Below are 12,712 nucleotides of genomic sequence, written 5' to 3'. Positions count from 1 at the left end.
AACATTTTAGGAAATAAAAAAAATAAAGCAGATGTATGATAATAAAAATATAAATGCAATGAGTAAAGGATTGAATTAAAATTAATGACCACCTAGAATCAATTCATCATTTTGCATATTTTTCAAGCCAAAATGCCCAAAATGGGCTTTTTCCAGCTTTTCAACTGTGAGAATTACCTGTTTTTTTTTTGTCTTGCATGTTAATCAGTTCAATATTTTGGGGATTTTGGTTTGTTGGTTGGATAAACCTGGAGCTGTAAGATACAGTGATGGACATTTATCACTGTTTTGTGATGTTTTATACATTGAAAAATCGATCAAGTAAATAATTGTCACATTAAAGGTGCAGTGTGTGAGATCCAGTGACATCTAGCGGCGAGGCTGCGCATTGCAGCGTTCAACAGAGTTCTCATCATGTTTAACAGTCCTCACAGCAATTACTATAAATGTAGGACAAATTGTGCACTGACTTGACCAAGCAAAAGCTAATGGCGACTCACTTGACCACTAACTTGGCCTGCACGGGGACATCTTCACAGAGTCCAGGCAGACCCCTGCAGAAGGGGAAGGTGACAAAAATTACACCACAACCTCGTCCATGTGGACACACAAAGCATGAATTGCCTCTTACCCAGCACTGGCCATGTTCTATTTAAAGCTATCAAACAAAAACTTGCATTTAGCTTAACTTTATTTGTTAGCTGTCCAACAGAAAACAGGCAACTTCTCTGTGGAAACATTTGTCCCTCAAGGATTTCCATGTGGGAAAGGCCATACCAGTGCTTATCCCCGTCTTGTGCCATTGCCTGTCCCGTTTCTCCGTGGCTCTAGAGCCAGTGTGTGGTTTGTCTGTTCTGGGCTACTGTAAAAAAACATGGCAGCTCAACATGGGGGACCCACTCTTATGTAGATATAAGAGGCTCATTCTGAGCTAAAGAAAATGCAACGGTTCTTATTTTCTGGTGACTACACATTAATGGAAACATAATTATGCATACTATAGCCCCTTTCTGCTAATAAATTACACACTGCACCTCTAATTGATAATAAAAATGATAATGGTGATACTGTCTGTGATGTCTCTGCATGGTCTTTGTTGTTGCTCCTTGATTGATTTTGCAGTTTGTGCCAGAGGGACAAGAGAGGGAAACTGTGAGGTGTGTGTGTGTGTGTGTGTGTGTGTGTGTGGAGGGCGGGGGGGGCGGTGTGGTTCGAAGTGGCCTCCACTCACCCATACCTTTCTCATCTGTTTCTCCAGAGATCACAGCCACAAGGATCACGACCAGAGCTCTTCCCGAGGTAAGAACAGTGTTGTTGCACTTCTAATTTTAAAGCCTAGACAGGCTGGTAGAAGTTAAAATGAAGGCCACTCACTCTCCTACTGAAACAAATAGTGTTTTTGAAACTTATCATTAACAACAGATGAGGCCAGCAATCTAAAACGGCACTGAACTGCTTTCCTTTCAATAGAGCAGGAATTGCAGAGACCATTTCAGTGTTGGTCATTTGGGAGCTATTGCTGTCCCCTCAGGTGACCCATTTGCCTGATGATGCTCGGACAGTTTGAACCACAGTGCTCATTTCTCTCCTTATAACCTCCACTGATACTGTAGGTTCACAGACATCAGTGAGGAGCATTTCATAATGGTTTTTCTCCACTCTGTCTTCTTCTCCTCTTCCATCACATATTCCCTTCTCTCCATTCCTCTCCATGATTTGAAGGGGCACCAACCCATTTGCGACAGTTAAGCTCAAGCCCACATCCACCAATGACAGATCGGCGCCGAGACTACATCGAAGATGACACCGAACCCTGAAACAAATACTTTCACTGCACTTAACGATTCATCCTGGACCTTGACACTATACAATGCTGAGTATGTGGATGTTGTTTTGACCAAAAAATTCTTTCATAGTTTGTTATACTCTGTTCACCAGTGTCCTTCTGCATGGATTCACACAAAAAAGGTGAAAAGGGAAATAAATTAGAAAATAAATTTCAAATTCTTGGGCTTGCACAAGGATTGAGGACGCTGTATTCTTTACATTGAACGTCTACAGTGAAGCTGCCCTTGAGTTTTGGTTCTGTGATTTGTAAAATAGCAACAGTGACATTTCCGTTTGTGTAACAAGCTAAAACTGTATGAAATCATAATTCATCCTCTGAGATGTTTGATTTATTAGCAAATGCTGAAGGTTTTTTGACAGGAGATGACACAAATGACTTATTTGTACAGTTAACATCAGGAATCAGTGCTAAGAACTAATGTGCTTGATGCCAAAAAACTGTATTAAGCTACTTTAATGATCTTTTTTATGAGTCTGAAGCATTAATCTCTACATGGTCGATATGTGATATTAAGTCCATTTCTAAATATTAATTGCATTTCAAATGTACTTTGGAAAATGGCTTGTAAAAAATGAAAATGAAACCTCTGGCAGATAATGTAACATGTTTTTAAAATAGAATAAAATCTGAGGCAGAAATCTAATGAAAAATGCAAAACATTAATGGATTATGCAACATTATTAATGTAATATCTTTATAGTATTATATAATTACATAATAGGACAATATTGATCTGTAAGGTAACAAAGACAAAAATGTAATTATTACATAATAAAAAATAGTATCGGGTAAAGATATTTGTAGATATTTCTGTATAACCTTAAATATTGAGTACTAAATGAACAATTAAAATCTGAAAAAAAAAACCTCATCTAATTAATTTTTAAGAGATTCAGTGAAAAACCCAGCTGAGCTGCTGCTCCAGGTCCGGCCAGGTCTGAAAACATGTTGCTGTCTCTGTGCCACCAGTTCATCTTTTCCCAGTGGAGCCACTTCAGACAATAAAGAAAAACTGTTTTGTCAGAAACTCATATGTTCAAGTAGAATCCCATCACTCATATTAAGAAGCTTAATAACTTTGCTTTTAAAAATGGTGCTTTCTTTGTTCCAGGACGTCTCACACATTGATGACGCAGTTTCTCTGGCCAGTCACTAGTCTACAGCGTTTACACGTCACCATTTGGTATCGCCTCTGCTCGCCTGGAACCTCAGCAGAGGTGATAGCAAAAATACAGTAGTACCAGGTACCAGGTAGAATCCCCAACATTTGACTGATGGAAAAACTAATAAGACGAGTCGAGTCGAGCAGGTACCAGGCGGTGGAAAAGGGGGATTTTGTCACTAGTTAAAGAAGAGGCCAGATCCACATATCTCCCATAATGCCTCTCTCTCTGGTGACCATGTTGTGCAAGTGACGCTGACATATACGGTCTGCTGGGAGAAGCAATGAGCTGCACAGTTCTGTGCCTCTAAGCTTCAGACCTGCATTTATACGCTCAGGCGGTGAAATGGCCTACTAAAGAAGATTCGCGTTTTTTTCTTGATTGGGTGCTCCGATGGGCATACTTAACCCAAATTGAACTTCAGCGTGATTCCAATTCTGCTAATAGCCTGACAGCATGGTTCTGTTAACTAGCAGAGCACTTACGAATGAAATACGACCAAGTGGAATGATGTGGCCTCCGCTGTCATCTTTCTTTCAATGGAGGTCCATTCAAAATGCAGTGTGGACTGGAGAGCCGATGCTGGCAGAACAAAGCTCCTCAAGTCATCTGTAATCACACAAAGTCAGTTTTTAGGGCTGTACTCGACTAAGGATTTTGTCAGTCAGCTCTTCACTGCAACTATTCATTCATTCATTTTTCTTTTAACTACTAGAACATACATTCACCTCATTTTTTGAGCTTTAGGTCATGTCTAAGATGATAATTCACTCTTGTAACATTGTAGATAAGTCAAAAAACAAGCAAAAGCATTCCTCTTTTAACTCCTCAAAGAAATCTTTTGCCTGCACAATTTGTGAGCTTCCTAGTCCCATTCAGATGGATGCAGGTCACAGTAAACAGCTGTGAGTTGCACTTTGATGGTGATAGGTAAACAAAGTGGGCTCACATAATGTTAGGCTTTACAAAACCATCAACAGTCTTTTCTCTTGTAAAGTAGACCACGATGTTTTAAAACACTTCTAATAAAGTACAAAACTCACCTTTATGTGGCTGGTCCTGGTGGGTTCTGTTGTCCTTTTCTCCTCGTTCTGAAATTTGCTAAATAGGTCCGACCTTAATGTACATTCATGTGTCGGACAGTCACCGCTGAAGTAGGCATCCCCCCACCACCACAGGGGGCGGTATTGAGCAAACTGCTGCTTGGCACACCAGAAGACGACAAACTGAGGCTGAGGCTGCCTTCTGTTTTAATCCACACTGACTGACACAATATAAAATAAAAACAAAGGATCGACTAAACGGGTCTCTTGGCTAATGACTTGACTACACGACTATCTGGGGGGCAGACCTAGTGTTTTTAATTCAGCTTCTTTTCCTGTGTTCATGTCAATGCAAATGAATGCTGTAACACTGAGGTACAAGTTTGACCTTTTAAAGACAAAAGTTTTCCTGTAAACATTATTATGTTGCTGTCAAGATGTGCTCCAGTTGTTACGCTTGAGAAAAATGACAGCGAAACATGAAGAGCTGGACAGGAAGTGTGAAATCAGATAAGAGAATCACATCAAAGCAAGGAATTAACAGAAGACTTAGTGAGTCAACTTGGTCGAGGTTTTGTTGTCTTCATTTTATTTTACTCTTTCACAGCTTGATCTCTTTCTTCTTTTGGTATGTTTACAACAGCTCATTACCACAGGAAAAAAGGATGGAGAGATACGTAGGTGGGTGTGGATGGTGCAGTGGTGTGGGAGGAGACAGAAGGGAGAAGGGAGGAAGGGGTGATAGGTGAACTCAACAGAGGACAGAAGAACAAGGGAGGAAGATGAAGGAAAAGAGAGGTGATGTGTTGTGCAATATGAAGGTGAAGACAGGAAATACCTTCTCATATAATCTCTTTTTTAATATCTGCTTTAAAGTGTAAGGTTTTATCCCACAGGCATGTTTTATATCTACACATAAAGAGAAACCATAACATTTTTTTTATAAAAAGAATAAAATAAATAGGATGAATATAGCTAAAGGGGTATTTGAGGATGTGGGTGTGAGGCGGACACACACCACGGCCTACTTCAGCACAACTCCGCACTCGGTGAAGACAGCGATGGGGATGGGGATGAAGAAGAGGAGTGTGTCTGCAGCCTGGTGGCCTGGGAGTCGGGCTGGGGAGGGACAAAGGGGGTCAGCAGGTGTCAGGATGTGGTGGCAGCTAGGTGGTGATTTTCAGTCACATTAGCTGACTATTCTTTCACCAGGGCAGCAAATTCTGCAAGAGAAAAAAACAAATGCTGTCGGAAGGTTTCCATTATTTTTCTATAGATTTAACACTAGACATACTTTCAAAACTTGGCTGAGTGTTGTTAAATGACAGTGCAGGGTTAAAGGGGTCGAGAAGTCTCGGTTTCGCTGATTAACAAAAGATTATCTCTGTGACTCAAGTTTGTGTAATACAGGTGAGTCACAAGCTGGGGCAAAAAAAAAACAGTGTTTGAAGTTAAGGACAGTATGAAAATGATTAGGCAGAAACGTGCATATGTGCATCTCATAAGGACGCCTTGACAAAGCCTCAGAATCTGACGTCCTAGGATCAAGAACAGGCTGGAGAACCAATGAATACATGAACAGTCAAAGACAGTCTGGCTGTGTGTGTTTGTGTGTGACTTTCTTTCTACATTTGTGCTGCTCAGTGTCTGTGTGTGTGACCCTGTGACACTCCGACTAATGGAATTTGATACCATCCACTCCAATCTTGCCGTCTCCATCCTTGTCGGCTGCTTTTAAAAATGCTTTGGTCTCTTTGTCTGTCAGGTCCCTGCCATCTTTGGCAAATCCCTTCAGGACAAACCTAGTCGGAAACAGAAAAGCAGAACGAAGCTGAGTCACGGAACGTTTTCGCTTTGTGTGACATGAGGTCACTGGTTGCATCTTTTGGTTTTCAGTGTCTTACTTCAGCTCCTCCTCCTCTATGAAGCCGCTATTGTCAGCATCCAGCACCGTGAAGACCTTCTTCACATCGTCAGCAGACTTGGACTTCAGACCCACCATCTCAAAAAACTTCTTATGGTCGAAGGAGTCAGGAACTGCAAACACACACGGACAAAGAAACACAGGAACGCAAACACAAGGTCAGTGCAGCTTTAAGCCTCATAATGTTTACTGCCGACACTTAACAAAATGTTTCACACATGAATCCCTAAAAATAAATAATTAAAAATATAGACCATAATGGGTTTGAAATCCCTCACAGTTCAGACTCCTCTGCTACTTCTGGGATGATCTGGTTGAGAAGCCCAGAGGCAAAAATTAATTATAGTATGGCAGCCTTTTAACAGCGTGACAGTTATAGATTGAGAACATGGGTTTGCCAGAGGACCCATCAGTACTAGGTCACTGACTACCTCCTCTGCCTGTCTGTCGACGCTCTACAAGCAAATACGCTAACTACAGATGTGAATGTAATTCTTGAAAGTATTCATCAGTATCAGTTTTTGCACCTCAACCTGCTTTAGCCAGTGTCTCGGTTCAAGCACCTGTGGCCAAACAAGTACAAAATCCAATTCATTTTTCATTTTGTGGGTTTGAATCATCAGCACAAAAGATGAACAACCGTGTAGCAAATGTTTTTTTTTTTAAATAAAAAGTCAAAGGTGCTGCACAAACCTGTGTACATAAAAACTTGAGGCTAGAAGTTAAATGCAGCTCCCAAGGTGAATTTTGGCAAGAAACATCCACTAGAGAATGTGAAGGCACATCACGTGTTGAATGCTGGGATGAAGCCATTTCTGTCCAGTCTTTGCTCAAACTGAACACTAAAGTGGACGTAGTTCAAGCATCCGCAACTGTACAGCATATGGGGCAGTTTGTTGTTGTTTTTTTAAAATCAACTTATACATATATATATATAGTGTATACGTCTAGGGTTGATTATGAGTGTGATGCTCCAAACATGGTGCATTTACCCAAAATTCAAGACGTCGTTACAACTTCACCTTCTCTATCACATAACACAGCATTCTCTTACTGTACATGTGCCTTACTAGGCTGGTGGAAGCACTGTAGTTATTTGTTCTTCAGCAGTGAGCTTTAGCACTTTATCTGTGGCATAGCTCCTGCCACCACAGAGCACTAATCCAGGGGGATATCAGAGGGTAGGGACATCATACCTGTACTTTATCTGTGGCAAATGCTTTACCTGCAAATGCATGCAGAGCTTTCTTGATGTCATCAGTGTTGAGGATGCTGCTCATTGCCATTTTGGCTGCTGAAGAATAGAGATGACAGAGAACAGACAGAGAGGGAGTTAGAGAAGGACAGAGAAGGGACGAGGTTAAACACAAGGTTGCTAGAGAGCAGGACGAGAACTCGGAAACATTCTCGTATTACAATGGTGACACTGGAAATGGAGCAGGAAACCAGGACATATGAGAATGAGGTGATGAGCGACAGGATGGATTAAAGGCGGTGGAGGAGGAGCGACAAAAGAATGGGGGAAATGTGACAAAGATGGAGAAAGAGGAGGATACCACATGTTGATTGAAACAGTAAAGAGAGGAGGTGTTATGGGACACTTGTGAAAAGGTTAAAAATTTATTACAACAAAAGAGAGCAGGACAGGAGGGACAGAACAACCAGTGTTGGGTCCAGTGTTTTCCATTTGATCTGTGTGATACCTCTGAGCTATTACAGATGTAAGCAGGGCACAGGGCCAGAGGCCCAGTCAGCAGAGTTTTAACAGGTCATCTGAGGCTTCTGCTGTGTCTGAAGCAGCACAGGAGAATTCAGCTGGTCAGCCCAGCGCAGACACAGACTCTCCTTGTACCTCACACTACGAAACGTGAGCTCAGTACTTAACGGGCTCTTTACTCTGTGTGTGACTGAACCTGATCGCTGCTTATGAAGCCGTCACCTTCCCCTGACTTTGACTGACGTCCTTTCCTCTGTCGCAAACACACATATACAGTATGAATACACCTGAAGCTGAATGCACACAGAGAGTCTCCAAGCAAGCAGGAGTCTAAAGGGCTGTTACATCAGCTATTTTAACATGAAACAAAGTAGTCCCCATAGCCACACTGCTAACCAGAGGTAATGTAGTGGTGGTAATGAAGGTAATGTGCAGATAAATGTAGTGTGAACCACTACATATCATAGGCTTCTTCCACTGGTGCACCCCCCAGTTTCAGTGATGCATGTATGTATGCTGCAGTAACATACCGCTGTACACACAGCTCAATACTGAATGCAGCTCAACATGTGTGGCCGCACAGGCGATCTTTTATCATTCTAAAGGCACAACCTCCTTCTCTGACCTTTCTCGCCAAGGTGTCCACCGGGAAAAAAAACAATTCACCGTGAAATGAGGATGAGAAGATTGACTTACTGACTTATCAGTCACTGTGCTGCCAGAGGAAAAGTATAACGTGAGCTTCAGTGATGTATTTAAAGGAGCATACAGAGATCAGCTGTGGGTGTGCTCATCTCGTTTTTGATCTCAGGAGTTAACCTGAAATCCTTTGTTTTCTTTGGTGCACACTCGAATACATAGAGAGACATTTACTGCAGTGCCATACAAGACCCATGTCTTCCAGTTAAAGGAACAGTTAACATTTTGGAGATCCACTGTCCAGCCCTAAGTTAGATGAAAAGATCCACACCACTCTCATTTCTGTACTTTAGATATGCATCATGTGCTCTGCAGCACCTACACTAATTAACACATTACATGCCGTTTGCTTAATACCTTCAAAAACTGAAGGTTTATGGCACAACATAAACCAAACTGGGCCAATTTACCACAGAGACTAAACTTTATCTTATTATCAAAATGCTGAATTTGATCCTGGACCAGCCCCAAGTTTGTTACAACCTGGCTCAAGGCTGGACAAAGCAGGGCGGCTACACATGAGCTATAACTGAACATCTGCTTACTTTACAGAAATAAAAGGGTGTAACCAAACTATATACAACAAAAAGAGGCTCGCTATAAATGGCTGATCTTTACTATCAACTGAGCTGCAGTCTGAGAATGACAGAATAGCGAGGTCTGACTGCTCTCAGCAACAATCACTTTGTAAGCTTTTCCCTTTTAATTGTCTGAATTAAGTTTGATATGTCCATGAGACACCAACAAGGTCACCTGCTGCACTGCACTGCTGGTGTAATACACTTACTGGTTATTTGTTGCCTTTGTCTGTAACAGTTATCACTGCTTTATTGAGTTTTCTGCCCTGTAGTGTACCCTGTCCCTGCTTTTTAATCTCCTACTCTTTACTGTACTGCCCTCCGCAGTGTTGAAAGCCTGCCCTCACTGCGTGCTGTTTCCTCTTGTTTAAATTCGTAAGAAATCCACATTTTCATGTTGATGAAGAGCATGAACCACTCCAAGGCCATTTTCAAGAGGTCCCAGCGACTTTCTTTTTAAGTGCCTTCTGTCTGAACTGCTACTGAGCTGCAGAGTTGATCTTCAAATAATCTCAGTGGTTGAAAGAAGTCTGAGCTACCCTTTCAGTGTGCCTTTATAGAGCTGCTGAAAGGGAGAGAAAGTACAATAGTGTACACAATCAAGAACAAATACACATGCACATGCCCACACCTGTGTGTACAGAAACACACGGAGAACGGATTTGGTAAGTAGTGCAGAGGCCTTGGGGATCATCGGCCTGTTATCACCAATGTCCACTGTCTAATCCTCTGGCAGGTACGGGACAGGATAGCTTAATCACTCCACTGTAGCTTGGCAACAACAGCAAAGTGTGTGTGTGTGTGTGTGTGTGTGTGTGTGTGTGTGTGTGTGTTTTCACAGTTAGGCCGTTTATAACAGTTTCTGACAGACTCGGTTTGTGAGCTCAACATTTGTTATTTATGTGTTCACTTTCTTTTGCTAGCAGAAAACGATTATAGTCACTCGATGTGTGCAAAAACAAGGCTAGGAGCCCCGCTAACAGCTTCGTGAGGCTGCTCTTTGACACAGTGGTACTTTGAGCTAAATGCTAATGCTAGCTAATATACTCACATTAATAAGGCCAACATGCTGAACCTTAGCCATAGATGTATTAAGAAATAACTGGATCCCAGACAGAAACATGGCATCTGGTCACTTAAATGAAAGTGACGCATTCACCAGAAATAAATAAATTCATCTTCTACATTGTGCCACCCATTGCATATGCATGCGTATTAGTGTCTGCCGACGTTCTCCTGCTCAGAACATAATCTTTACACTGGGATGAAGGCACAAAAATAAAAGTATAGGTTTTGGGAAAGTTTACAAATATAAAACCTCCATGGATTAAAAATTCTTAATATGAAGTGTGATAAATGACGGATTAAAAATTCTTAATATGAAGTGTGTTAAATGACTTCACACAGTGGTACTTTGAGCTAAATGCTAATGCTAGCTAATATACTCACATTAATAAGGCCAACATGCTGAACCTTAGCCATAGATGTATTAAGAAATAACTGGATCCCAGACAGAAACATGGCATCTGGTCACTTAAATGAAAGTGACGCATTCACCAGAAATAAATAAATTCATCTTCTACATTGTGCCACCCATTGCATATGCATGCGTATTAGTGTCTGCCGACGTTCTCCTGCTCAGAACATAATCTTTACACTGGGATGAAGGCACAAAAATAAAAGTATAGGTTTTGGGAAAGTTTGCAAATATAAAACCTCCATGGATTAAAAATTCTTAATATGAAGTGTGTTAAATGACTTCATTTTTATTTCAAAGGGTCCTGTCAACAGTTTTACAGATGTCTCTTTTATCAATGTGGTTTATAAAGAAAATGCTTCTTGTGCCCTATGAGGTTTTTTTTGTTGTACCATGAGTAACCACTGGGAGAAACTGAACAGCTGAGTGGCTGTGCAGAACCCAGTTTTAAATACATTAATGTGTTTAGCAGATGTAATACTCGCTATGTTCATCATCTTAGATTATCATGTTCACCTCACCTCGAGCATGGGTCAGGCTCAAAATGTGGTCTGAACCATGTTCTATTCTGGCATATACAGTATGTGAGCTACTAGCTATGCATGCTAACACGTCACAGTGCTAAAATGACACAATGCACTTTTTTTTACACAAAGCAGGTATAGCATGCTAATATTTTCAAATTACTGTTAACACAAAAGTCAGGTGGGTTTAGAATTGAGGCCGAAGGGAATGTCATCAGTTTGCATGTATTTAATCATAAACAAGTTTTGGAAAAGTTAAAGTTCTGACTTGATGATGGTGCTGGATAAAAGGTCAAAGGATCATCAAAGTTCTGTCAATTCATCCTCAGGAGGATATGAATTTCTGTACTGAATTTAATAGAAATTCATTCAGTGGTTGTTGATACTTGTCACTAAAAAATATGTCAACCTCAGGGTGGCGCTAGAGAAGAAGTGGGGGATCATAAGTCATTAGAATACATCCTCTGAGGAACATGAATGTCTGCACAATATCTCCTGACCATCCATCCAGTAGTGGTTCCTAGAGCTTTACTGCTACAGCGACATGGCTTGAAGTGTGTGCGAGCACGTCGGCTTGATGCCCTGACCTGGTTAACTGCTAATTAAGTCACCGACTCTAATGGGATGACTGTGCAAAACACAGGAGATGAAAGCAATCTCAAGTGTTCAGACTCGATACACATCTGCATAAAATATTACCAAACTAATTAAAGATGCAAATTCCATTTAGTCTGTCATTCAAATCATCACCATTAAAGTCGTTAAAAAGCATCCATATTTCACTGTGACACACAAACAAAAGATCATGCTTCCTCCACATTAATTAACAGAGACTGCCATCCGCTTAAGTATTGTTCTGTCTATGAGTATTCATTGATCAAAACACAGCCAGTATCTGAGTGCAGGCAGTATTTTGTAAAACTCTGACCAGCTATAGGATCATGAGCAGCCTCGACAGGAACAACCGCATCAGCATTTTGAATACAGTTACCTGGAGCATGGATGTAAAATTTGACCTTGAGAAATACTGTAAGCATGGAAACAGCCCTCGCACTGGCAACAAACCATTGCTATCGCTGCTACTGTCTCACTCTGTAGAAGAGTCTGTGGAGATTTTAATTGCATTTCTTCGCACAGTTCTCTGTGACCTTTGCTGTTAGTTTCATCTATCACTGCATTTCAGTGCATAGCAACATCAAGTTCTGCAGAACTTCTGTAATGTCATTATCAACCATAGTTGAGATCTAAGATATGCTGCAGGCAAAATAGTCTCTTTGTTTCACACAGTGCAGTATTTCCTCTTCTTACCTGGTTACTCGCTGACAGGAGAGGGGATGAGGGCCACAGAGGTGCTGCTGGGATGTTTTACGATGCAAATGGGAGTCCAGTTCAGCATAAAGTCAGTGATGGTAGGCTGCTAGGCCCAGCGGTGTCTCTTTCTCAACTTCTAGCTATGACCTATACTGCTTATCCTGAAGAGGGTCATGGGGTGCTGGTGTAATCCCAGCTGACACTGGGTGAGACACTGGTCACCAGTCTATTGCATGGCTGACACTTAAAGACAAACACACACACTCACTCCTTCAAGCAATTTAGTCTTTGGACTGTGGGAGGAAGCCGGAGTACCTGGAGAGAACCCACATAGGCACAGGGATGACATGCAAACTCCACACAGAAAGGCATCGGGTTGGCCGGGGGTTCAAACCCAGACCCTTCTTTCTGTGAGGCGACAGCGCTA

The 12,712-nt window shown here is 41.5% G+C and overlaps 2 protein-coding genes across 3 annotated transcripts in view; one reads left to right on the top strand and one right to left on the bottom strand.

Annotated features, from left to right (window-relative positions):
• Positions 1 to 1,905, top strand: part of baiap2l2a (BAR/IMD domain containing adaptor protein 2 like 2a) — a 13,050-nt gene extending 11,145 nt beyond the window's left edge. Inside the window, exons 14-15 of the mRNA XM_020621270.1 lie at positions 1,259 to 1,299; positions 1,723 to 1,905. Coding sequence (XP_020476926.1) covers positions 1,259 to 1,299; positions 1,723 to 1,804 — 123 coding nt within the window. The 3' untranslated portion in view covers positions 1,805 to 1,905. The remainder of the gene's footprint in view (positions 1 to 1,258; positions 1,300 to 1,722) is intronic.
• A 2,716-nt stretch (positions 1,906 to 4,621) lies between these two features.
• Positions 4,622 to 12,712, bottom strand: part of pvalb6 (parvalbumin 6) — a 22,223-nt gene continuing 14,132 nt past the window's right edge. For both annotated transcript variants that reach the window (XM_020621284.1, XM_020621285.1), the window contains exons 2-5: positions 7,205 to 7,273; positions 5,960 to 6,092; positions 5,748 to 5,857; positions 4,622 to 5,278 (exon numbers count right to left, since the gene is read on the bottom strand). In XM_020621284.1, coding sequence (XP_020476940.1) covers positions 5,253 to 5,278; positions 5,748 to 5,857; positions 5,960 to 6,092; positions 7,205 to 7,265 — 330 coding nt within the window. In that variant the 5' untranslated portion in view covers positions 7,266 to 7,273 and the 3' untranslated portion in view covers positions 4,622 to 5,252. The remainder of the gene's footprint in view (positions 5,279 to 5,747; positions 5,858 to 5,959; positions 6,093 to 7,204; positions 7,274 to 12,712) is intronic.

Source organism: Monopterus albus, unplaced genomic scaffold (assembly GCF_001952655.1).
Source record: "Monopterus albus unplaced genomic scaffold, M_albus_1.0 scaffold256.1, whole genome shotgun sequence".
NCBI classification, from domain to species: Eukaryota; Metazoa; Chordata; class Actinopteri; order Synbranchiformes; family Synbranchidae; genus Monopterus; species Monopterus albus.
Note: the sequence above shows the minus strand (reverse complement) of the source record. Positions and strands in the feature narration are given on the sequence as shown.